We start from the raw sequence: 25,427 nt of genomic DNA, 5'->3' as shown, positions 1-25,427 counted from the left end.
GCTGGGTGTAAAGATGAATAAAGCAGGGTCCTGTGCTTGAGGTGGAGAGAGAGGCAGAAGAAATGGAACTTTTAGAACAGTATCCTTGCCAAGCTCAGGAACAGAGCATAATACGTAAGGCTAGTTTTTGCAACGATCATGAGCACCGATTTGTATTGGGATACAACTGGGAACAAGGTGGGGCCAAATTAGGAGCGAGAATGATGCTGACAAGTAATTATGATAATTGTGACAAGTACAGGGTGCTATGAGCTTGGTCTGCAGGTTCGGGGAAGATGTCCCTAAGGACATGACATTTTAGCTAAAACTAAGGAGATGAGAAGGATTTCATCAAATCAAGGTGGGACAAAAATCCGGTGCCTAAAAAAACAAAACAAAATAGAACTGGCATGTATGAAAAACCCACATTTCATCTCATACTTAATGTGGAAAGGCTGGACGCTTTCCCTGTAAGATCAGGAATGAGACACGAATGTCTGCTCTTCTAGTCAACGCTGTATTGTAAGTTCCAGTCAGGGGCTATAAGGCAAGAAAATTAGATAAAGGGCATTGGAAAGGAAGAAGTGAAAGTATCTCTATTCTCATATGGCATGTTCTTATACGTAAAAGATCTAGGGAATTCACATTAAAAAAAAACAAGTTTAGCAAAGTTGTATGATGCAAGACCAATATACAGGAATTGTGTTTCTATATAGCAGCAATGAGCAAACTGAAAAGGAAATTAAGAAAACAATTCCATTTCAAAAAGAATAAATTACTTATGAATAAATTACAAATTTTTAAAAACAAGTGCAATATGTTTATATTGAAATCTATAAAAATTTTTGAAAAAAATTAAAGAGGTGCTAAAGATGGGAAAACAGTCCATGTTCACAAATCGAAAAACTTAATATTGTAAAGATAGCAATGTTTCTTAAATTGAACTATAGATTCAACACAATCCTGTTATCTGGGGTTTTTGGAGAAACTGACAAGCTAATCCTAAAACTCATATGGAAATTTAAGGAACCCACGAGGGCCAAAATCATCTCAAAAAAGAACAACAAAGTTGGAGAATTCATACTTTCTGATTTCAAAACTTAGAGTTATCGAGACTGTGTGGCTTTGGCAGAAGGACGGACATGCAGGTCAATGAAACAGAAGTGGGAGTCCAGAAATACACACTTATATTTACTGTCAATGGGTTTTGACAAGGGTGCCAAAACATTTCGTTGAGGACAGACTAATCTTTTTTTATAAATGGTTCTGGGACAACTACTGGGTATCTGGGTGCAAAAGAATTAAGTTGGACCTCTACACCACACCACGTACAAAGTTAACTCAAAAATGGGTCAAATATCTTAATGTAAGAGCTAAAATTTTAGAAAAAGACATGGGGTGAATTTTTGTGACTTTGAATTTGGCAATAGCTTCTAAGACAATGATACTAAAACCACAAGCAACAAAAGAAAAGATAGATGAATTGGATGTCATCAAAATTAAAAACTTGTGCTTCAGAGGACATTATAAAAAAAGGAAAACATTTGTAAATCATATTAGTAACAAATTTGAATCCAGAATGTGTGAAGAACTCTTACATCTTAATTACTTAAAAAATAACCTAAGTAAAAGATAGGTAAAAATGATGGACAGAGATTTCTCTGAAGAAGATGCGCAAATGTCCAATGAGCACATGAAAAAGTGCTCAATGTCATTAATCATCAGGGAGATGAAAAATCAAATCCACAGTGAGATACTATTTTACATGAATGTGGATGAGTGTAATAACAAAGCAGATAAGTGTTGGTAAGGATGTGGAGAAACTGTAACCCTCATATTTGCTGGTGTGAGTACAAAATGATGTAGCTACTGTGGAAAACAGTCTAGCAATTTCTCTAAAGTTAAACACAAATTTACAATTTGAGCAATTCTAACTCTATCTTTATACTCAAGAGCAATGAAAGCATATCTCCCCACAAAAACTTGTCCATGAATTTCCATAGCAGTTATTCACAATAGCCAGAAGGTGGAGAAAACCCAAATGTCCATCAATTGGTGAATGGAGTTTTTTAAAAAGATTTCATTCATTTACTTTTAGAGAGAGGGGGAGGGTGGGAGAAAGACAGGAAGAGAAACAGCAACTGGTTGCTTCAATGTACTTTACAATATGGATGAACTTTGAAAGATGCTGAGTGAAGGTAACTAGTCATAAAAGACAACATATTGCATGATTCCACTTGTATTAAATGTCTGGAATAGGCAAATCCACAGAGACCGAAGGAGATTAGTGGTTGCCTAGGGCTGAATAAATAATAGGGAGAGAGGGAATTGATGGTTAAAGGGTACAAGGCTTCTTTTTTGGGGGAGTTAAAGTGTTCTAAAATTAATGGTGGTGATGCATGGTTGCAGAATTCTTTGAATATACTAATAACAATTTAATTGCGTGTTTTATTTTTTTTCCAATTTTTAAAGTTTCCATTTGCATGGAGTATACAATTTAGATGGGCAAATTGTATGGTATGTGAATAATATCTTAATTTAAAAAAAAAGTTGTGGGGCAAAAACCATAACTCTAAAGCACTGGTTCTCACACTTTAGTCACCATTAGCCTCACACTTGTAATTCTTGATAAAAATGAAGATAAAAATGTTCTAGGTCCATCAAGGCATCGAAGGACACGAGGAACCTTACGTGCATACAGCTAAGTGAAAGAAGCCAGTCTGGAAAGGCTATGTACTGTATGATTCTAACTATATGACCTTCTAGAAATGGTTAAACCATAGAGACACTAAAACGATCAGTGGTTGCCAGGTGTTCAAGGTGGGGAGGGGAGGAAAGGGATGGATAGGTGGAGAACACAGGATTTTTAGGGTGGTGAAACTTCTGCATGATTCTATGATGGATACCTGTCATTATACATTGGTCAAAACCTACAGAATGCACAACACAAAGAGTGAGCCTAATGTAAACTATGGACTTTAGTTAATAGTGATATTGCGACATTGGTTTACCAGTTACAACAAATGTACCACACTAATGCGAGATATTAATAGGAGGAAACTGCAAACTGGGGCAGGAATGGGGTATACAGTCTGTTCTTTCTGCTCAATTATTTTTGTAAACCTAAAACTGTTTAAAAAAATAAAGTCTATTAAGTTTTTAAAATGTCCTAGGCAAGCCAGAGGATAAGCCTGTGAAGTCAGGAAACTCTATAGATAGGAAATGACATCAGATCAAGGGGACATTTTCATTCTGAAAACCAATAGATGGTGCTTCACCCTAGAACGCAAGAGGCACATGAGGAGAAAGAGAATGTCTCCCTCATTCAGTTTTTTATATTGAGACTGTCGAGCCCAGAATCAGTGCCTTGAAAGGGAATTCGGTAACGGACAGGCGATTCTGTGATGTATGTACCTCTGGAGGGGAGGGCTCCCTGAGCCTCCCCCCTCTCAATATGCAACTGGCACTTGAGCAATACGTCAAGAGATTAAGGTAAGAGGACTAGACTCTTCTAGGACGCAGGACGGACTTGAAATGAGAACCCTGAGCTTGCTGGTTTGGGTGGGAGGTTGGTTTGGTTTTAGGAAACTTGGATGGGGCACAGGCACTGGGTGTCCAAAGATGAGATTATATGGTGAGTTAAGAACATGGAAGTGTCACTTGATTTTAGAGAACATGTACATCAGGAGAGACTTACACAAAAACAACTGGGAAAACATCCTTCACCTTGGAATGTCCAGTCCGGCCCTTGGCTGGGTGTAGGCATTCGATCTGTGAAAACAGCGATTAGCAGAAGGAGCCTCCCAGGCTGCAGAGCCCATTCTGATCCCAGAATCATTTAGGGAAAAGATTGATCTCTGGGTGTGCTTTTCCTACAGACATACCAAATGGGAGAAGTTAAGGGTCAGAGAAAGCCAGCAAACTGGCAGGTAGCAAGTTGCTAATTTGTCTTTAGAATTTTATATGATTTCCCCTTCCACACGAAATCTAATAATAACAATAGTAATAGCAAAGGATGGATTACTTGGTGCCAAGCACTAAGTACCTTCATGAATTAACTCATTTAATTTCTGCAACAACTTCTACCCAGTAGGGGGATTATTACCCCATTTTACAGAGATTGAGGTGCAGCCAGGAAGTTCTTTGCCTGGTCACAGCTAGAAGGTGGAAAGCTGGACTTGAACCTGGGCACTGGCTCCAGAGCCCACTCTCATCTCCTCCTCGTGGCCCTGCTGCTACAGTGGACTCCGCTGGCCTTGGGGCTGCCTCATAATTTAGACCAAATTTTACAAGAGAGTATGTGTATTTTTAACCTTTTATGTTTGCACCCTACATAGGAGAAAATGACAAAAAGAAAACGTATTTTTCTTTCATCTCTCAGTGCATAGCAGTATCTTCTTACAAATTTCTCACTTTTTCCAGAGGGAGTGATTATCTGGTTGGAATGTCTGTGAAACAGCATAGCTGCTCCCCCACCCCCTGATGTGGGAGCTCCCAGCTTCCCAGCAGTTGGGGTTGGGGAGTGCTGTGGTCTTCCCACTCAGGGCTCCCAGCCACCAGCCCGCCCTCACCCTCCCTGAGTGTTTGAGCTTCAGTGCGGGTTGGCTGTCTCCTGCCCTTGCTCCCATTTTGGGGCTCCTTCTGGAGAGCAGAGCAGACTTTGGGCAAAGGGCCCCCGCACTGAAGCTGAACGGGCTGTTCCTTTAAGGAAAATCACTCTTCCCTATTTGATTAAATGAGTAAATTAGTTCCAGATCCACTGTCAGAGAGTCAAGCTGTTTAAGAGGGTGAGAGTGAAAGAGAAAATGTCTTAAGAAGGACACTGCTAGTCTTTGCTTACTATAATAGGAGACAAGCTAGCAAGCCATAGAGAATGAATAGCCATATGGTTTTAGAAATGTACTTTTAAAATAATATTTTTGAAAACCAAATTTAGTAAACAGGGCCCCATGCTGGGAAGGACTTTCGCATTTGGTTGAAAGCTCTGCAGCTGTCTTCTTGAAACTCTTAATAGTTTTTGAACAAGGACTTGAGGCCTCATTTGCACTGGGCTCTGCAAATTTCGTGGCAAGTCCTGCCAGTGAAGTATATTTCAAATCAGTATCATGTAATTATGGACATTCTCCCTCAGTTTCAGGTAGGCCAGTGTATCCTGTCCAAGGCTGCAAGTCAACTTTTGTGCTGCACTTTTTTCTCTTTTTTATGCCTCGCAGGGTGGTAAGCTCTTATATGCTCGCTAATCTTTGCTGGAATGTGCCACGGTGAAAACTTGATGCTGGAAAGCACTGAACAAGAAGGCCAAGCATTAGTATTTGTAAATTAAAACATTTTGAAACTCACATCCCCCTTTGGCTGAGTAGGCCAGGCTCTTTGTACAGAATCTTCTCCTCAAATGTGGAGAAATGATAATGGGGGAGAATCAGGTCTCACATTGGGACGTTAGTGAGGACATGGCCCTGTCGTTAACTGGAACGCATGCTGGGGACTGACCCAGGAACTTGGTCTATACTATTAAGCTAACCCATAACCACAAGCCCAGTGCTGTGCTTATGTCCCGTTTGCCAAGAGATCCAGAGGGAGGGAGGAGGGGCGTCCCAGGATGTCTGCATGGTCTGGGGGGCTAGGCTTACTCTGGCATGCTTAAGTCCATTAGGCTTGACAAGTGCTGGAGCCAATTGTGGGTCTTCGTCTCTTGGCAAAGATGCTGTTGCTCCAGCCAATGTCATTGAGGTGAACCAAGGATAAATCCATGGCCTGCCATATTTTTTTTCCCCAGGCCATAATATGAGAATCAATCTCATGAGAATATTCCACTGCAGGAACACACTGTGGTGTTTCTTATAAAGCAGATGGTAGGAGTTTACCAGAAAGCAGGGGCGTCCCATCAGGGACTCCGCCAAGGCATCCCAGTTCACAGAAAACTGGAAGAATCCTCATGTGGGCAGCGTGGCAAGGCCTGGGGAGCTGGCCAGGCATCCTGAAAGCCTGGCAGGGAGTCCAGTTTATGGGGCAGGTGATAGCAGTGAGCGCTTGGGTCCCCACCAGGAGTTACTTTGGGCAGGGCGCACTTACATGAGGGAAGGCTGGTAAGGAGACGTGGGTGAGATAGAAATGGGAGGGAATGCAGAAGGAGGAGGTACTTGGAAGTTAAAGCAGGAGGTACTGCCGCAGCCCATCTACAGAGGCCAAGATGCTGGTTTCTGCAGAAGTGAAGGAACTGTGAAGAGCGAGGCAGGAGTATACTAAGCTGGATGTCAAGACAGGAATCAGGCGCAGAAATCCAAGTGATCATGACTTAGATGGAGCCTCACTGGTAGCAGAGATGGCTTGATGAAGGGCCTGGGAGATTTGGGTGGGACTCCTGAAATCTTTCGAATCTAAGATGAGAACTAATTCTAGGGATTGAGACAAAGGCAAAACCTCATGTGAGGAGAGAGAAGGTACAGTCACTGGGAGCTGGGTAGGCCTGCCTGCGGGGAATCGCTTTCACACACATTGTGTAGGGTTTTATTATTTCTTTTTAGTAGTTCTGGTGATATAAGCATTATTTATATTCTCATTAGATACATGAGGAATCAGGGATGTAAATGGAAGTGCCCATGGTTAATGGATTCATCCTGTCTGGGTGTTTGGGGCCCGTTCCGACACCATCATCTCTGTGTCCTTGGCTCAGACTAGATAACTTCATGAAGTTCCTTTGGTTGTGTTTGTAACAAAGTGATGGAAAGCGTGGCCTCTGGAGCCAGACTGCCTGGCTTTTTATTCCAGCTCTCCCACCCCCACTCCCGCCCCCACCGGTTCTTCTTGCTGTGTGCCGTTGGGTGGGTTACTTGGCCTCTCTGCACTGCAGGAAAAACGACGATGATGCTGACACAGTCCTCACAGTGCAGTCTCCAGGATTTAATGGGATGGTATGTAAAGGGTTCAGAATAGTGCCTGACATATCTCATACAGTGCTCAATAAGCGCTACTGTTACGTTCTATCTAGAAATAAAATTATTTACAGAAGATTTCAGATGTTCACAGTCATCACTACCTAAGTGGATGGATGCTTCCGTGGCAAGGTAAATCCTAAAAAGTAAATACTGTAAAAATCATTCCTCTTTATTTTTTAAAAGCAAGATTTTCTCATTGGTTGAATTTTGACGTACAGTGAACTTTAGTGAGAACTTTCCCAATTTGGAAGCAGAAATTTGGGGTATCAGTCCTTGCTCTACAGCTTCCTGGCCTTGTGACCTTGGGCAGTTTTTCACTTCTCTTACTTTCCTTATCTGTAAAAATTACTGATAATGGGGATGACAGCCCACCTTATTAAAGAATTACCCTGAGAATCACATGAGATGATAGACCAAAAGCATTTTTAAATAAAGGATGTCCTGTACTGGATATTTTTAGTTCCTGGACACAAGCCTCCTGTAGGCAAGAAAAGGTTAGTTGTATGTAAAGTAGGCAAGAAGAAGCCATTGTGGAATTTAAAACTACGACGCAAATAATCCATCTTAGCTTTGGGAATTAACAATTTAGTGAGGTTGCCACACGGGCCCCCCACACAGACAGTGTGCAGTTATTTCCAGCAACTCTTGGATCTCCCTTCTGTGCCGTTCTCTAACGACAGCCAGATTTTGCTTTCGTTTTTTATTTCTTCTCTCCCCACACAGAAGACTCAGCCCCTGCGCCGGTGAATCCTTGCTATGATGGGACCCACACCTGTGATCCGACCGCTCAGTGTCATCCGGGGACAGGCGCAGACTACACCTGCAAGTGTGCGTCTGGGTACCAGGGAGACGGACGGAGCTGTGCGGGTGAGAGCCGTACTCTGTGTCTTTCATGGAGTCCTCTAGCACTCCGTTCATAAAAGACAAGTGTCTGTCTTCTTAGTGATCTCCATTGATCCACGAGGTTAGCAGCTGTTAATCTAAGACAGTGATTTAAGAAGTAAGGTGTATTCTGGTTAGGTTTGTGAGGACAGTTTGGAGGGGGCAGGGGGACTAGGGTCCATTGGTTGGGTTTGTTTTGAAGCGATTTCAGCTGGTTCCGGGTGTAGGCTCAGAATTAGGGCAATGAGAAGAATGTTGGAGCATGAAAGAATGCACTCTAAGTGGAAGATTTTTAACACATTTTCCAAACAGGTTTTTTGCCAGCTTAATGGATGATAGAAAGGAGAACTATGCTGAGATTGTGCCATCCTTCAATATCTGAGTGGTAAAGGAGCTCTACTCTTGCCTTCAGCATTGTTGTCCCAACCTGTCCCTAAAGGCCCCTGACAGTGGCTGTTAAGCATAAATGCTCCCCCTCCCCTAGGGGTACAAAGAAAGCCCCTCCTTCGGCAGGGAGCTGGAAGTCTTTTCATACTTTCTCTCCTGACACCTGACATCCTGTGAAATAGGGGAGAGTTCTTCTACACAAAAGCTCTAGTTATGCTCTGGCTGGGTGGGTCCCTTGGTTAGAGCGTTGTCTCATGAACCAAAAGGTTACAGGTTCAATTCCCAGTCAGGGCACAGGCCTGGGCTGCAGGTTTGGTTCCTCTGTCAGGGTGCGAGCAAGAAGCTGATCAATGTTTCTGTCTGTCTGTCTGTCTGTCTCCTTCCCCTCCCTGCTCTCTAAAAATCAATAAGCATGTTCTCAGGTGAGGATTAAAAGAAAAGCTCCAGTTACTGCTGAACCCCTCAGCATTTGCACCCCTGAGGGGGCTGTAGCCTGCTCTGAGCAGACCCTGGAAGGCTGACAGGACTCTGGGTTTTCTATCGTGGTGCAAGGTCCTCCAAGGAGGTGTCCCGGACTGCGCTTCAGGGAGCTTTAACCTTCCTGGGTTTTGGGGGGATGAGTTTCTCACTTGTGATGCTTTCAGGCTCTTCAGGGACTTTCTCCCTGTTGGTCATTCATAATAGTTATTGTGTGTCGGTGACTTCAGTGTCTGTGGCAGGACGGCTGCCCTTTGAGGTCTGATCAGAATTCTAGGCCATAGGCTTGAAGAACAGAAGTAATTGGGTAGCTCTGGGGAGTCCCCTCTCAAAAATAATCACAAGAGACTGATCCGTGGGTTCTAGAAATACGCCCTGTGTCTCAGGAACTCCTGCTTCCTGTCATTGCCTGGGTTCCTGTTACCATGAGAAGTGCTTTTAGCACACGTATTATGAATAGCTTTAATTTCCTGCATTTGGCTGGATATTAATTTTCATAGCTTTGGTTTTATAGCCTCTTCCAGGCCCAGGGAACTGGATGGTCACCAGCTTTGCCCAACTGGGAATTTGAACTGTGCTTTAGAAGAGGCAGAGGGCCAATCTCAGGGATAATTAAATATGGCAATACAGAACTCAAGCTCATTAGATTGGAGATAAGGTTTTTGCTGTAATTGTTTTCATTTGGTTTATTTTGGGTTAACTGAGGAGCTAGCCAGGAAACTTTGTTTGTTTCTAGCCTTGCAGATGAATCTGTCACTACATCTGCCTTCGAAGGTGAAAGGAAGTTGAGCATGGGGGCCAGTTGCTCATGTGAGCAGAGCCTTTCTGGGTGGCATTAAACTTGGTCATGTCGGGCAGTCAGGATTTTTTTGGACTTAAGGGAACTAGTTTATATGGACTAACCTCCCCTGAGACTGAGGGTAAGCAGAATGTTAATTTGCTAACTAGAATGTAAGAGATTCTTCTGCTGTGAACAGAAAGTCTGTGTTGGACGTCAGTATGTCTGCTTACTGGCACCTGGGACAGCCCCTTGGTCACAGGAAAGGGGCTGAGAGTGTGGCCACAGCTTCGGTGGCACTGCTGATGCCAGAGGAGATTCCTTCTCGGTCACGGGAGTTTGGGCAAGGAGCCACGTCTGTCCTCAGCCAATTCACGTCAAATGAAGGGCTGGGAGTCTCCAGCTTCCCAGGGCCGCTGTGCCCCTGCCGTGGGCTGTCCCCCACTGCTGCAGTGCGTATCTTCTGGGATTCCTGTTTTTTAAGTCTCACACTGATCCTCCCACCCCAAAATGTGTAATTTCCTGCTTACACGTGCTGAAAACAGTTCTTGGTGTCACTGTGGATGTGACTATTTGCAGTGGAGCCTTGATCCAACCTACACCTGTATCATCCTCTTAACTCTGGAGATTTCCTGTCTTGAAAGACACCTTATCTCAACCGCTGGGCGTTGGTTTTAACAGTTAGACTCTTAGGGAATTTTTTCTTTTTTGCGGGGGTGGGGGACCGCTGTGCCTTGCTATTTTCAGCATGTGCTGACTTCAATAAATAAAAGGAGTATATGTTGGCTTTTGTTTGAAGTTTTAGGATGTTGTAGATTTGAGAAATGGAAATTCACATGGAACCGCATAGAGAATGTGTGTGTGTATGTTTGGGGAGGCAGGGTTCCTGAATTGTTTGTGCTTTACAAGCCTGATAAACTTAGATTTTTTAACGTGTTGTTTCAAAACCTCTGATAATAGTTTTCTTATACTCTTCTATTTCTTCTAAAAATAGAAAGCAAGGAAGATTGCTGATGAACTGGGTACCCTAGACTCTAGTGCTCGGATTAGGCAAGACTTCTCAGATTAGTGCTTCTTAGTTGGAAAAGTACCTGGGGCCTCACGGGGTTTCTCTGCATCTGTAAGTCAGTGCCATTGGGAGATGAAGCCAACGACGAAAGGGAAAAGCTATTGTTACATGTATTTATCCTAGTGTTACTGAATGGAAGTGAATATAATTTACGGTCTAAAGGTTAGTGCCCAGGTAATAACTTCCTGGACTTCACTGTAGATGAAAGCTGCCTGGGAAATACACTGCAGGATCTGTTTTTCGAGTGACCACACACTTGATTTCTACACTGAACACCCTAATGGATTAACTCGGCACACGGCTCCAACCATGTACGGTTGGCTTGCCTTTCGGTGTCGTATTTCTGCTCCTGCCCAAAGGTCTTCTGAAGTTGACCCCTCACTGTTGATCTTCGGTACTAAAGGCCAGGTAGAACACAGACTGAGTGCAGTGAAGTCATGCTGTCCCTCCCCTCCCCACCCTCCCTCTGTCCCTGTTCTGACCTCTGCAGATGTTGATGAATGCTTGGAAAACAGATGTCACCCTTCGGCTACCTGCTACAATACCCCCGGCTCCTTCTCCTGCCGCTGCCAACCTGGCTATCATGGGGATGGACTCCGGTGCACACCTGGTAAGGTTTGGAGTTCAGATTAGGCACCGAGAACTCCCAACTCCTCACTCCTGGGTATAATGCACACCTGTGATTTTGTGCGTATGATACACTGGATTATTATACCCATGCATAACGTGCATCCTTATTTTTCCCATAAAAATTTGGGTACAAAGTATGTTATACATGGCAAAATACAGTATTTTTCTACAGCACTTCAGCCCACTCTCGATTTATCCAGGTCTAAGGCCACAGTTAGTAGATCTTCAGGCTCTGGCTCTTTCCCTCAGTTACCACCAGCTGCTTGGGTTACTGATAGTTCACCAGCTGTTGGCTTTATGGCAGGCCTGGAATGTGACCCATCTGTTGTCCTACCTAGTAGCAGTTCTGGGTAACTGCCCTAGTGATCTGCTTTGCCTTGGTAAGTGCGATTTAGAATAAGTACTGAGCTCAAGTTTACTCAACAGGAGTCACGTGCACTGGTGAGCGGGGAGTAAGCTCCCATAGGACAGCTCTAGAACTTGGGCAGCACGGTGCAATCTCGTGATAGCCACTGACCTTGATTCTCAGACTTAAATTCTGGACTGCAGGGGATGGACAGAGCTTGACTTGTTTTCTCCAGAGTCTCGTGGGGTATTTGGACAGAAGGCACACTTGCTCTTCATTTTATTCAGACAGCAATAGGAGCTGGAGGGCTGAGGGGAGGAGCCGTTTTACAGTATAGTCCGCCTAGGGACTTATCAGGTAAACTGTGAGAATTAGGGAGATATTAGGTAGTTAGTAGCAGAGCTAAAATAAGAAACTAGGACTCCAAAATCCCAGTAATTTGCCATTTTTCCCACATTATGCGGCCTTCCAATTATAGAAGAAAAAACCTCAGACAAGAGACCTTGAGGTTGACTCGTACTACTGTCTGGGTTGCAATGCCTTCTGTCCCTGCTTTGTGTCTCCTCTGCTCCCTCCCTGGAAGACACCACGTCAGGACTGAATACCTGTGAACGTCAGCAGCGCGATGCCCAGGCTCAGCATGCCTACCCTGGCGCCAGGGTCCACATCCCCCAGTGCGATGAGCAGGGCCACTTCCTGCCACTGCAGTGTCATGGCGGCACCGGCTTCTGCTGGTGCGTGAGCCCTGATGGTCACGAAGTCCCTGGTACCCGGACACCACCCGGCTCTAATCCGCCTCACTGCGGGCCACCAGGTGAGCCAATCTGGAAAGAAACCTTGTGCCTGGTTAGGCCTTGGGCTTGTGAAGCAGAATGGCACGGGCTGTGGGGTAGGTTATAATCCCTGCCCACACCATGCAGACTCAGGGCTGAGCACCATCCTCTTCCTCCTAGGACACTTGAATGATGTGCACACCCACATGCACATTCACGTTACAGGGACACAGACACGTGCACATGTGACATATGAGATCACTGCCATGCATTGTACTCCGGCCTCTTACACCCTTGTCTAGTACAGGACTAGAAGTTGAGACTGAGTGTGTAGGCCAGGCTGAGGCCACTGCCCTAGACCTGCTAGGGCAGCTTAGAGATATTAGAGCTAGAGGATCTAGCCAAACTGGCTTTTTGTCCAAAAGAAAAACTGCATTCCCATGTAACTTAATATCACTTAACTTTGCCTTCTGAATTGCAGGAAATTGTCCGAAGGCTGTTTTAATACCATTAGGAAAAAGAAGTATGTCACTGGTGCAGCCAGCTAGTTTGCTCTAAGCTAGCAACCCCAGCCCTCTCTTGCCAGCCCAGCATGTCTGTGGGGGAATCACCCTTGTCCCAGCTGCCTTCAGAAGAGAAGCAGGAACCTGTCTAGTTAGCCCATGTGATCCTAGATGCTGATGACGGGCGGGCCTGTCATCATCTGAGCACTCCCCATCCAGATAGGGCATGGTTACCGAGTGCTCAGTTTGTGCCGACCACAGGTTGCCAAGGCAGGCTTCTGCTCTTTGCTGAACTGTTCAGAGATGGGAAGAACTTAAAAAAAAAAAAAAATACAGAAGAATTTTATCATGAAGCATGTAGGATGGGTATAATGCCACTTTCGCCAAAATAATTTCTGTATCAATGAGCTTGCTATTCAAATATCCACTTTTAGTATTGAAAAGGGTTTCATAAATACTAGCCTTGGCTTTTTATTACCACCAGTTTTGATCCTTTTAATATTAATTGTTGTGGCCAGGACATTAGTGATTCTAAGATTCATATAGATAAAAATTGGTAATGCTTAATCTAGCTGCATACCCTTGTTCCCACAGTGACACTCCGAGTTCCTATTCTCTGTCCCTATTTTTAGGAAAAGATTTTGCATACCCCCGTCTGCCCCCCCGCCCCCAATACAGAGAAACTCATGCCTACTGTTTTAAAAACCATGGTTCTAACTCCAGCTGGGATTTGAAGAAATCAGATGGCTGGGAGTTTCCTTAGGAGTGGTTCAGAATTCTACTGTTTATTATAAGCATGTGTTAGGGGTAGTGATTCAAAAGGGAGCCAGTCGAATAGGAAGCTAATGACTAAAAGAGGGTCATGTTCTTTTGGGCAGACTCCTTCCCATGGCCAAGACTTCCCTCTTGGCTGCCGTGTCCTGCCGTGTCTGACTAGTCTCATCTGCATAATGGGGTCAGCTTGAAGGAGGAAACACTTTCTGCCCATGATTTCAAAATATTTAAAACCTGGCCAACCAGAAACAGAAGAAAAATAATTCCATGGTTGGATTGGGAAGGAGCTTCAAATAGTAAGGAATGAGAGGTTGCCCACGTGCTGAGTGAGGTGTGGCACCCACTTCCCAGAAGCTGACTGCGCTGGGTGTCCTCCTTCCAAACAAAGAGATGTTCCTCATTGGGTGGTCCCCCGAACCAAGAATGGATTCTCTGAATTTGGAATGTGGACCTGCGGCAGTGTTGGGAACTTCTCCAGGGAACAACCCCCCTCTCCTACCCTTGCGATGGACAGCAAGTGTTTGAGGAAGTGGCATTTCCCTCTCTGGGTTCATTGAGACACACCTGGGTAAGGAAGTCAGTCTTCCCTTCTCCTAGAGCTGTGCTTCCCATGGGTCATGAGCCGTTGAAGGGCATCCACTTCCCCCAAATCGGGTGAGTCTTGTAGTTGAGCTAGTTGGGTTTGAGCCCTGAGGATCTTATTCACCATCTCCCTGCCTTCCTAGAGGAATGGTAGGTGCTGGGGCCCAACTGTAGTATTTCCAACTTGGTTCTTTGAAGCTGTTGGAGGTTTTGACCAAAGGAATGACATGAAATGGCTGGGTTTTAAAGGGACTCTTTCTGGCTGCTCGTTGATTTACCTTACCAGTGAGAAGGCTATCATAGTAATCCTGGCATGAGGTGATGGGCCTTCACCAGGATGACAGGGGTGGGTGAGGTGAGAAGTAGATACCCCGAGTGTATTTTGAAGGTACCGCTGACATTTTTTGACATATGGTAAGCAAGAGAAGAAAGGAGTCTAGGATGATCGGATCTGAGCAATGGAAAGATGGAGATGCAATATACTAATAAGGAAAAGTCCCGGGGCCATTTTTGTTAGTTCTCCTCTGAGACTTCTGTTACACATCCAAACGGTGGTATCAAGTAGGTACTTGGCTGGATGATTCTATACACCATAGGCTTTGAGTTGCAGGAAATACAAAGGAAGTACTTTCTATTTCAGTCCTTCAGGTGATCCTACCATAGATGGCTGTAGGAATTATTTTGGCAGTGATGGCAGAGTCCTCCCAGAGAACTGCCATGTGTGAAACAGAGCCGTGGTGGCCCTGTCAAAGCAGCCTGGGAGGATTGCAGGTAGAGAAACTGCCCTGCAAGAGAAGCTATTGGGAGTCTGTTTAACAAGGCAGTGAGCTAGGAGGGAGGGAAGTGGGGGAGCATGCTGGAGAAAGGAGACAGAGCAACATGGTGGCAAGGTGCAGCCCACAGGAAAACGTTCAGGTGTGAGGTAATCCGGGAAGTGTGGCCATACGATTACTAGGAAGTGGAGTGTCACCAACACTGCTTTGCTCCCCTATACCGATGGCAGTAAATTATGCTTTTTCACGCAATATAGTCTTCCAACGGACAGATACCGAGGGCCACAAAGTCAGACATTCATTAATGCTTTCTAAGTCAAACACTAGCCAGTCAGCCACAAGATGACCCTCAGGTGCAAGTCCTAGAGTTTGAAGCAAGTGAGAAAGAATAAATATTGGCTTTAGGCATCATGTTGGCCACTGAGCCCCACAAGTGTTCTGTTAGCAGAGGCTCTGGGCCTGGGCAGAGTGGTCTGTGTGGGCGATCATCCCCCTTCCCAGGGTAAGCCCTGCGCCCCTGATCTAACCTCCTCTTGTTCTTTCCTCCTTTGGTGGGGCCTTGGTGGCAGATCCTTCTGGCCTGGGAAAACAGAGCATCATGACGACCTGCTTCTCCTAGATTCCTGTGGAGAGTATCTTTACTGCTCTGGTCCAGGGCTCAGGGGCTTGGCTGAGGCCTCACTAATGCACACAAGGATGAGGGCCTGGAGGCCAGGCGTGGGGATCTTGAGCTACATGCTGCACTCTGTCCTTGGCTTACAATCAAAGGCTTTTTTTGTCCCATCTGCTCAGCGCCCACCCAGAGGGCCCCGACCGTCTGTGAGCGCTGGAGGGAAAACCTGCTGGAGCACTATGGTGGCACGCCCAGGGACGACCAGTATGTGCCCCAGTGCGACGATCTGGGCCACTTCATCCCCATGCAGTGCCATGGGAAGAGTGACTTCTGCTGGTGTGTGGACAAATACGGCAGAGAGGTGGAGGGCACCCGCTCCCAGACAGGCGTCACCCCTGCATGTAAGCACCCAGGGGCGGCTCTCACTTGCCTCAGCTGCATCTGAGGTTTCTCTGCAGGTAGGCTGTGCGTGAAGATGGGCAAACGAGGGGCCCAACAGATCCAGTGAAAGAAGTCGCTACTGTGCTGTTTGGGTTTATAATCTGATCCACCCAAGATCCCAATTTGGACTTAATGTTTGGTTTTGTCATTAGCAGTTTCTGTAATTGGAACATCTGGAACTCAGTTCAGCATGCAGTTACTCCCCTTCCCCAGCCCAGGGTGAAAGGGGACGCGTGTCGCCCTGGGACCCCAAAGAGAAGCTGACACAACACTGGCCCTGGTTTTTTCCCCTTAAAAAGAAAAAAAACACCAAACTTGCTTTGTTCTGAAGGCAATGTGTTGTTTTCCTCCCTACTAATTGGCAGTGATTTACATAATTGATCCTTGAAAAAAACCTAGAAGTTAGAATTTAAAGGAACATCTGGAGCACATCTGTCTAGGTTTAAGAACTTTTGATGTTTTTGGAGGCTCTGGTCTGTGGGAAAATAACTTTTCTTCTCTCTCCCCACCCACCTGTATTTCCTTTCCTCTCTGCTCCTCACACTGCCCTCCTCTTTCCCATGGCAGGTATACCCACGGTTGCTCCACCCTCGGTGTGGCCCGCGCCCCGGCCTGATGTGACCCCTCCATCTGTGGGCACCTTCCTGCTCTATGCCCAGGGCCAGCAGATTGGCTCCTTGCCCCTCAATGGTACCAGGCTTCAGAAGGACACAGCCAAGACCCTGCTATCACTGCATGTAAAGTGGCTTTCTCCTGTGGGGGCGGAACTGCTCAGGGCTGTACCTGGTGAAGGGCCTGAGATGGAGGGAGGTTCTGAAGGATTTCCGGGCTGGTGTGGCTGTGTTGCTGGGACTCTGACTGACCAAGGCTGCAGCCTCATTGGTTCATGTATGGGGCATTTCAGGGTTGTCAGGATGCTGAGGCAATATGGTGATCCGAGGGAAAACCAACAGACTCTTAGCCCAAGTCCCCAGGGTTCTTTCAATGCCCAGACATTTCCAGAGACCCAGGAATGAAACGACTGGAATAGCTGCAGGCTGTGGTTTCCGTGGTCAGTGGAGCACCCCAAATGGAAATCCTACAATGACTGCCTCATTGTTGCAGCCCTCTCCCCTCCCATTTTGGTTCTTTTCTCAACTTCTCTGGTTCCTTCATAGATGAAGATTTGGGGAGAGTGTGATGCTGGAAAAGGAGTGGATGGCGCTTTCCCTAGGGGATGCTTGCAGCTCCCTGAGCCAGCAGCCTCCCTGTTTTCAAGGCACTCCATTTTGGAGGAGGGATTTCTTCTCTAAAATGAAGAAAAGAGAAGGGATTTCACCAGTGACACTTACAAGGGAACACGGTCTGATCCCATTTCTAAACTTTATGCTCCAGGTACTTGCTGACCTTTGAGAAAGAACAGCAGTGTCCATGTTTACATTTACTTCTGTTGACGCACTAACTGCTTATCTGGTTCCAAAAAAGTTTAGAAGCAGCCAGTGTTCAGAAAAAGATGGGGTTGTTTTTTTTTTTTTTAAGATTTCAGTTTTTGTGTGTGTTTTCTTGGCAAACACTAGCATGCTCTTTTTATAAAAGTTTCAGTAAAAGAGGTTGGAACTCAGAAGTTATCACAAGCTAAACATCCATTTAATCCTAGCCACGTCAAATGGCTTCACTGCCTTTCTGAACCCGGCACTCACGAGGACAGGGTGGTGGTAGAACCGGAACAGAAATGGAGCATGGGCTCTAAGTATGTTTTTGGGAAATTTACTTAAACTGGGACTTTTTCCTCTGAGTAATTTTGAAGTCATTACATGGGCTAATGGATCCCATGACTCCTTGGGTTAACGGAAGCCCATATGATATGTATTCTTGCCTGAGACAGATACTTTTTAGTTTTCAAATAAAATTGTACTTGACCTTCAGACCCCCCCACCCTTCTTATAAACTGTTCACTTTTCCACAGGAGCCAAATCCTGCTTGCACAGTGTTTCTTGTACTGAGTCCTCTCCCAGAGGCGTAAGTGAGGCCAGCCCCAGGCTTTGTTAGGCAAGCAGGAGCTGGCATGACCTCAGGGACAGCCAGACGGCCCCTAGATGTTGGCTTTGCACATCTTCTGGGCTTCTCAGAGCAGGAATCTGGGCTGAAAATTGAATGAAGCAAGTACTATGCAGAGATTTGGAAAGGAACATCACTGACTCAGCATCTTAAACAAGACTTTGCAAGTTATTTAGCAATAAGGGGAGACCTTCCTAGCCAGAAGCTGGGTAACCACCATTTCCCAGTTCCTTAACCCGTCAAACCGTCTTTTACTTAAGAGTACAACCAAAGAACTGCTTTGCAGTGAGAAGCAGAGATGGGGGTAAGGGTGATTGCACCTCACCAAGGGGAAAGATGTCACTCATATCTCAGGGCAGGGGAGAGTAGATTTGATGTTGGCAAATTCTAGAAAGGCTCATTCAAAAAGTACTGGTGACATTTTAAAGTAACAGTTTTTACCCTGTAAAATACTAAGGCCTTACTGCCCTGAGACGAGTATTTGTTTTCTATCACTCAGTGGGCCTTTTTTTCACGAGTTCACTTTTGTTTTTACTGCCAACAATAACAATGCTTATTGAGGGCTTACTGAATATTAATTACTGATTAGGACACTTCATAATCATTTACGGTATTAATTTTTATAGCAGACAAATGAAGTGTAGGTACTGTTATCTTCATTTGAGAAACTAGGAAACCAAGACACAGAAAGCTCAAGTACCACAGTCACTCAGCTACTGAAGTGAAGCTCAGCTGGCTTTGACGCCAAGAAGTCGGCCTCCGTAGCCTACATGTCTAACCACTCAGCTTGGCTGCCCATAAGACTTCAGTGCGGAGTTGTTCGCTGCAGCCACGCATGAGCGAGGCAGCTGAGCATGCACTCAGGGAACGCGAGAGTCCTAATTCTTCCAATTCTGTGTGTTCATCAACACAGGGCTCCATAGTTGTGGGAATTGACTACGATTGCCGGGAGAGGAAGGTATACTGGACAGATGTCGCTGGACGGACGATTAGCCGTGCCAGTCTGGAACCAGGAGCAGAGCCTGAGACAATCATTACCTCAGGTCAGCAGCTTCACCCAAAAGACACAATTTGCATTTCATTTGCTTCTACTAAGTCCAAGATACTTGCCTGGTTTATGCCAAGGTCTCCCCTCTATTTTCTTGTGATGCGGATGGGGATGCGGTTGTTCTTTCTATATATCATTTTTTTTAAGCTGTACAAAAACAGCCTCTCTTTAAACAAACACAGAAGGAATGAACTGTGGGCCCTTTCTATTGTGAATTCAATGGAAAGGGCTCACAGTAAGAATGCAGAATGTGGCCATAGTTGATGTGCCTGGCCCTGTGCTGTGGATGCCTGGGGCCATCAGGTTGGTGGGTCGCAAGAATTTTTAAAACGATAATACCTATTTAGTCAGGGGCACTGACCTCTTTTCCCTTAGATGGTTAAATAAAAAAATGACAATACCCAACACAACAATAGCTGTCCAATGTAAACGAATCAAAATTATACCTTTTTTTGTGGGGTCAGATCGGCAAAAATACAGTTTTTGGTGTGCCGCATAATTTTAGTAGTTGATGTGTGTCATGAGATGGAAAAGGATGAACATCGCTGGTCCAGAGGAAACTAGAGGTGGTAGGAAAAGTAAAAAAAAAGACCTGTTCCTCCATTAACCTGATTCTCCCCACTTAGAGACTCTCAGGATTTTTTTTTTTTTTTTTTAACTGTTCAAACATAAATCCCTGTGCTCCAGTCCTGCCTTTGTTTAATTCCCAGGTCTGATAAGCCCTGAAGGACTTGCCATCGACCACTTTCGTAGAACGATGTACTGGACGGACAGTGGCCTGGATAAGATAGAGCGAGCCAAGCTGGACGGTTCCGGGCGCGAGGCTCTCTTCCACACCGACCTGGTGAACCCCCGAGCCATCGCTGTGGATCCGATCCAAGGGTCAGCTGGGGTTCCCTAATTACCCATTACCTGCAGATCCTGACTTAAAGCGCTTGGAATTTAATGTGGTGTGGGGAGGGTCAGAACAAAAAGCAGAGAAGCTCAAATGCACTAATTTAACAGTATTTATTGAGGATCTACGAGGTGTCAGGCACTGTTCTACTTTTTATCAGATGAAGTATGTCCTGAGGTTAACACTTGAACAGGAATGAAGTGGGTCTCCTTCAGCAACATATTAGGAAGTCAGAGTGTTAAAACCACAGTAGGGTTTATGTCATTAACTGGGAAGAGTAATCAAAACTCACACACCCAGCATTTTCTTTCTCAGGCCTCACTTTCATTGTAGCAAAAATCAAGAAAAAAATGTTCCCTGTCCATAACTGCTAAGGTCATCACCTGGGACATATAACTTGGTCAATGTCTCAGTACTTGTTAGAACCAGGGAGGATTTACACCCTAAACTCTTGCCACACTTAATGGGGCGTCTACCAAATGAAATTCCAGAAAAACCCTTCAAGCAGTAAAGAAAACATTCAGCTTAAATTTCAGCAAAGTATTTTTGACTCAGAAATACTTAGGGAAAAAAGCCTCAAAGATGGTTTTGAAATTTGAGTTCTTCTACACATTGAGGAGTATGTATTTTTCTGTATTCCATTTAATTTATCCACAGCAACTTGTACTGGACAGACTGGAACCGAGAAGCTCCTAAAATTGAAATGTCATCTTTAGATGGAGAAAACAGAAGAATTCTGGTCAATCAAGACATTGGGCTACCCAATGGTTTAACCTTTGACCCCCTGTCCAAACTGCTCTGCTGGGCAGATGCAGGTAATACTACTGATGGAACGCAAACACAACTCTTCATTACAATGGTGCCAACACTCAACAGATTTTACAACAAAACCAAATCCCATCTTTTAAATCTTTTGGCTTAAATTTGTAACAGTACTGCATATATAATCAACCCCTTTGGTATATAAACTTTAGAAGAACACTCTGTAATGAACTTCGTAGGATTTTAGGGTGTACATGTGAATTAGGCAGTTAAGTCAGGGCTAGTATTATGTCCGACTCATTTCTGTACTACATGCCATTCCCCCACATGAGCACTTGGCATACTTTTTAAGTTAAAAAGAAACATTACCCACTGTTGGAATGGACAGACTTAGATAAATGAACAAGAGGTTGTAGGTGGCTTTTTCTTTGGCTAGTATACTAAATTTATAAATGTCTGCTCAGCAGTCAGTATGCTACTATGCCGAGGAAATTCTCTGCAAAGTGATGCGGCAGCATGGTTTCCTTCAGTAGTAAGTTTGGGTTGCCAATACGTACACTAACTTTTTCTGTTGTGATTTCACCATTAGCACAACTGAAAAGATGCTACACCTCTTGCTACAAACTAAAGAATATGAAAAAGGCTGTTCTTGAAGAATTAAAAATCTAGTAAAAGGGACTATAATGCACATGGATCACTATTATAACCCAGTTGTCCAAACAAGTTACATTTCTTTAAAGTATTTGAAATTTAAATCCAGGTTCCGTAAGAAATGTGAAACTTGGAAATTTTTAACTTAGCTATTGCAACATTTTCACAATTGACTTCCTTTGCATTGGAAAATGTGAGCCATGTTGCCACTTTACTTTTTATTCCTACCTAGAAATAGTTTTTTTTAAATTAAGGATTTTCATTAAAATGCACCATTGGCTATTATGGTGCATTTTACAAAGGGCGCATATTTACCCAAATGTTGTAATTTATGATCTAACACACAGGTGGCAAACACAAGGCCTGCGGGCTGAATCTGGCCCCCCACCTTGTTTTATCCGGCCTGGCACCTTGTTTCTACCTAGCGGCAGCGCCGACCTCTCGCTTAACTGTTAAGGAGTAGTTACGTTCATACAGTCCTAAAATTACATTCGGCCCTTTGAAGGCAACCACGAGGCTGATGTGGCCCCCCAGTGAAAATGAGTTTGACACCCCTGATCTAACACCTGAAATTCTATTAGAAAAAAGTTTATTTAACGCCCTACTTTGGGAGAAACTTGGCCAGATTTGTGTAAATGCAATCCTTCCTTCCAAAAAAGGATTAAGAGTTTAAACTCTATTAAAAAAGAGTACTATTAAACAAAAGGACTGGTAATAGAACAAAAAATTTTAGTTTTTAATTTGTATCACTGCAATGGGAATAAAATATCTATTTATTATTCTACCCTTCTTTAAGACAGAATCTACCTGCCACTATTATTTTTTGCAAGTCCCCCCCGCCCCCAAGGTATGGAAGTATCTCACTTGCCCTTTTTGATGTTTTCAAAGGAACGAAAAAACTGGAGTGCACACTACCTGATGGAACTGGACGGCGTGTCATTCAAAACAACCTCAACTACCCCTTCAGCATTGTTAGCTACGCAGATCACTTCTACCACACGGACTGGCGCAGGTGAGCTCGACACACGCTGGATAAGCCTGAAAAGGCAGACTGTTCTGGAGGACACATTTGTTTCACCAAATGTCAGTGGCTTCAGTAATTAAGCCCTATACTGAAGTTTTCATTTTGTTATCTCTTCATTAGGAGATAACATCATTCAAATATTACCCAGATATTCAATGGTGTGCTCACATGAAGCTGAAAAGTGGCAGAGCTATTATGTAATAAACTATCCAAAAAAGAAGTGCTTTAATCTAAATCTGATCTTCAGAGAATAAGACTAGCTAAAGGGCACCATGAAGTATGTTAGTTACATGATTTGATTTTTAAAAATGACATTGTGGAATTATTAGTTGTCTACCAGTTCTCCAAGGAGGAATTGGGAAGCCTTAAACACACACACACACACACACACCACAGGGTTGGCAAAAGTAGGTTTACAGTTGTTTGCATGGAAAAAGACATGCAATGCAGATTGTTTTTTAAAATCTTTTTTTCAAGTATATTTTACTATGCTATTAATTTTCCCAATTTTCCCCCCTTTATTCCCACACTACCCAGCACCCCCAACCTTCCAGCATCTCCCCCTTAGTTCATGTCCAAGGGTTGTACATGTAAGTTCTTTGAATTCTCTTTCCTATACCATTTTTGACCTCTCCCCGCCTATTTTATGCCTACCAGTTATACTGCTTCTTCTCTGTACCTTTTCCTCCCTATTCCTCCCCTCCTGCTCCCCACTGAAAATCCTCCATTTGATGTCCATTTGATTCTGTTCCTGTTCTAGTTGTTTGCTTAGTTTTTGTTTTCATTGTTTTTCTTTAGGTTCAGTTGTAGATAATTGTAAGTTTGTTGTCTTAACTGTCCGTAGTTTTTGGTCTTCTCCAATTTCTTAGATAAGTCCCTTTAACATTTCACATAATAAGGGCTTAGTGATGATGAACTCCTTTAACTTCACTTTATCTGGGAAGCACTTTATCTGCACTTCCATTCTAAATGATAGCTTTGCTGGATAGAGTAATCTTGGATGTAGGTCCTTGCCTTTCATGACTTCAAATACTTCTTTCCAGCCCCTTCTTGCCTGCAACGTTTGAGAAATCATTGATAGTCTTATGGGCGTTCCTTTGTAAGTAACTGTCTCCTTTTCTCTGGCTTCTTTTAGGATTCTCTTTATCTTAATCTTGGGTAACTTAATGATGATGTGCCTTGGTGTGTTCCTCCTTGGGTCCAACTTCTTTGAGACTCTCTGAGCTTCCTGGAAGTCTGTTTCTTTCGCCACATTCAGGAAGTTTTCCTTCATTATTTGTTCAAATAAGTTTTCAATTTCTTGCCCTTCCTCTTCTCCTTCTAGCACCCCTATAATTCGGATATTGGAACGTTTAAAGTTGTCCCAGAGATTCCTAAGTTTCTTTCTTTTTTTTTTTTTTGAATTCTTGTTTCTTCATTCTGTTCTGGTTGGATGTTTCTTTCTTCCTTTTGTTCCAAATCGTTGCTTTGAGTCCTGGTTTCCTTCCTGTCACTGTGGGTTCCCTGAATATTTTGCTTTATTTCACTTTCGGTATCTTACATTTGTTCTTTCATTTTTTGACCAAGCTCAATCAGTTCTGTGAGCATTTTGATTAACAGGGCTTTGAACTCTCCATCAGATAGGTTGGCTATCTCTTCATCTCTTAGCTCTTTCTCGAGTTTTGCTCTGTTCTTTCATTTGGGCCATATTTCTGTCTCCGTGTACCCATTAAGTTGTAAGGGAGCAGGGCCTTAGGTATTCACCCAGGCTGGACAACCCTCATTGTTGCACTGGGGTGCTGCCTGTGGGGGAGGGAACAGTACAGCTCGCCTGCTTGGCTCTAACCCCACTTTCCAGTGATCTCCTGCACACGAGACTGGGAGTTTCTCCCACCGTGGCAACCCCCACTATAGACCCCAGTCTCAGTTTCCCGTTCAGTCAGCCCCATCTGCCAGTCTGCTGCCTCATCACTGCCAGCCCCGCCCGCACGGTCCACCGCCTCACAAGGGTTCTCTCAGCTAGCCCTGCCCGCAAGGTCCACTGCCGCAGGTTCTCTTCATCCGCCCGTCTTACCAGTCTGGTTGGTCTGGGTGATTGTTTCTCGAATTCCTTGGTTGATGCAGTTTGATTTTCTGACACTTCTGGCTGTTTGATTTTAGATTGGTTGTTATCCTCCTTTTGGTTGTTCGAGGAAGCAAAGTGTTTCTACCTATGTCTCCATCTTGGCGGGAACTTCTTAGTTCCAGATTATGATTATTACAATAGCTTTAACTCAAAAGACTGTCACAATGGCACAGTAAACCCACTTCTGCCCACCCCTGTAATAGTGTCTAAATCCTTTACCCAATGCCCTGTAATTTTGATTTAATTGGTCTGGCAAGAGGCCTGGGCATCAGTATTTGTAGATCCTCATGTGATTCTAACATGCAACTAGGGTTGAGAATGCAACTGATTTGGAAGGGTAGTTCTCAAATGTAAGCATGGCATCAGAATCATCTGAGGGCTTGTTAAAATCTACTACTGGGTCCTATCCCAGAATTTCTGATTCAGTAGGTCTGAGGAGGGGCCCAAGAATTCACATTTCTACCAAGTTTCCAGATGATGCTGGTATGAGGACCACTTTAAGGACCTTTGCTATACACAAATCTTCTGAATCAAAATGAGTCAAAACTTATTTCATTGTATTAATTTTTAAAAATGTATACTAGAGGGCTGCAGAGATTTTTCTCTATTGAAATTGATGTTTTCTGTCCAACCTTACATGCCATGACTTTACTCTTCCTTTCTGTTACCAGAGATGGTGTTATATCAGTCAGTAGAGACAGTGGCCAGTTCACTGATGAGTATCTCCCAGAGCAGCGATCTCATCTCTACGGGATAACTGCAGTCTACCCCTACTGCCCAGCAGGTAAACCGACATGCTCAAGCTGATCCTTGGGATCAGCAGGGGATAGGAGGACATATTTGGTAACTGATTACCCTTGGCCAGACACTGGCTGCTACCACTGACATTGCCACCAGTGAGAGAGCTGCTTTGAGCTGGGAAAGTTAATGGCCAACACATACCTAAAGTCTTCCTAGCTTAACT

The 25,427-nt window shown here is 44.3% G+C and overlaps 1 protein-coding gene across 3 annotated transcripts in view; it reads left to right on the top strand.

Moving 5' to 3' along the window:
• NID2 (nidogen 2) overlaps positions 1 to 25,427 on the top strand; it is a 56,339-nt gene that overhangs the window by 30,132 nt on the left and 780 nt on the right. For 2 of the 3 annotated variants that reach the window (XM_045201627.2, XM_045201628.3), the window contains 10 exons: positions 7,638 to 7,781; positions 10,998 to 11,117; positions 12,067 to 12,297; positions 15,681 to 15,902; positions 16,510 to 16,679; positions 18,893 to 19,022; positions 19,738 to 19,909; positions 20,580 to 20,737; positions 22,224 to 22,347; positions 25,135 to 25,247. In XM_045201627.2, the coding sequence (XP_045057562.2) occupies positions 7,638 to 7,781; positions 10,998 to 11,117; positions 12,067 to 12,297; positions 15,681 to 15,902; positions 16,510 to 16,679; positions 18,893 to 19,022; positions 19,738 to 19,909; positions 20,580 to 20,737; positions 22,224 to 22,347; positions 25,135 to 25,247 (1,584 nt within the window). The remainder of the gene's footprint in view (positions 1 to 7,637; positions 7,782 to 10,997; positions 11,118 to 12,066; positions 12,298 to 15,680; positions 15,903 to 16,509; positions 16,680 to 18,892; positions 19,023 to 19,737; positions 19,910 to 20,579; positions 20,738 to 22,223; positions 22,348 to 25,134; positions 25,248 to 25,427) is intronic. The other variant, XM_053928352.1, reaches the window with a different exon arrangement.

The sequence above is a fragment of the Desmodus rotundus genome, chromosome 7 (genome assembly GCF_022682495.2).
Source record: "Desmodus rotundus isolate HL8 chromosome 7, HLdesRot8A.1, whole genome shotgun sequence".
Lineage (NCBI taxonomy): Eukaryota > Metazoa > Chordata > Mammalia > Chiroptera > Phyllostomidae > Desmodus > Desmodus rotundus.
This window is presented reverse-complemented; position numbering and strand designations above follow the sequence as displayed.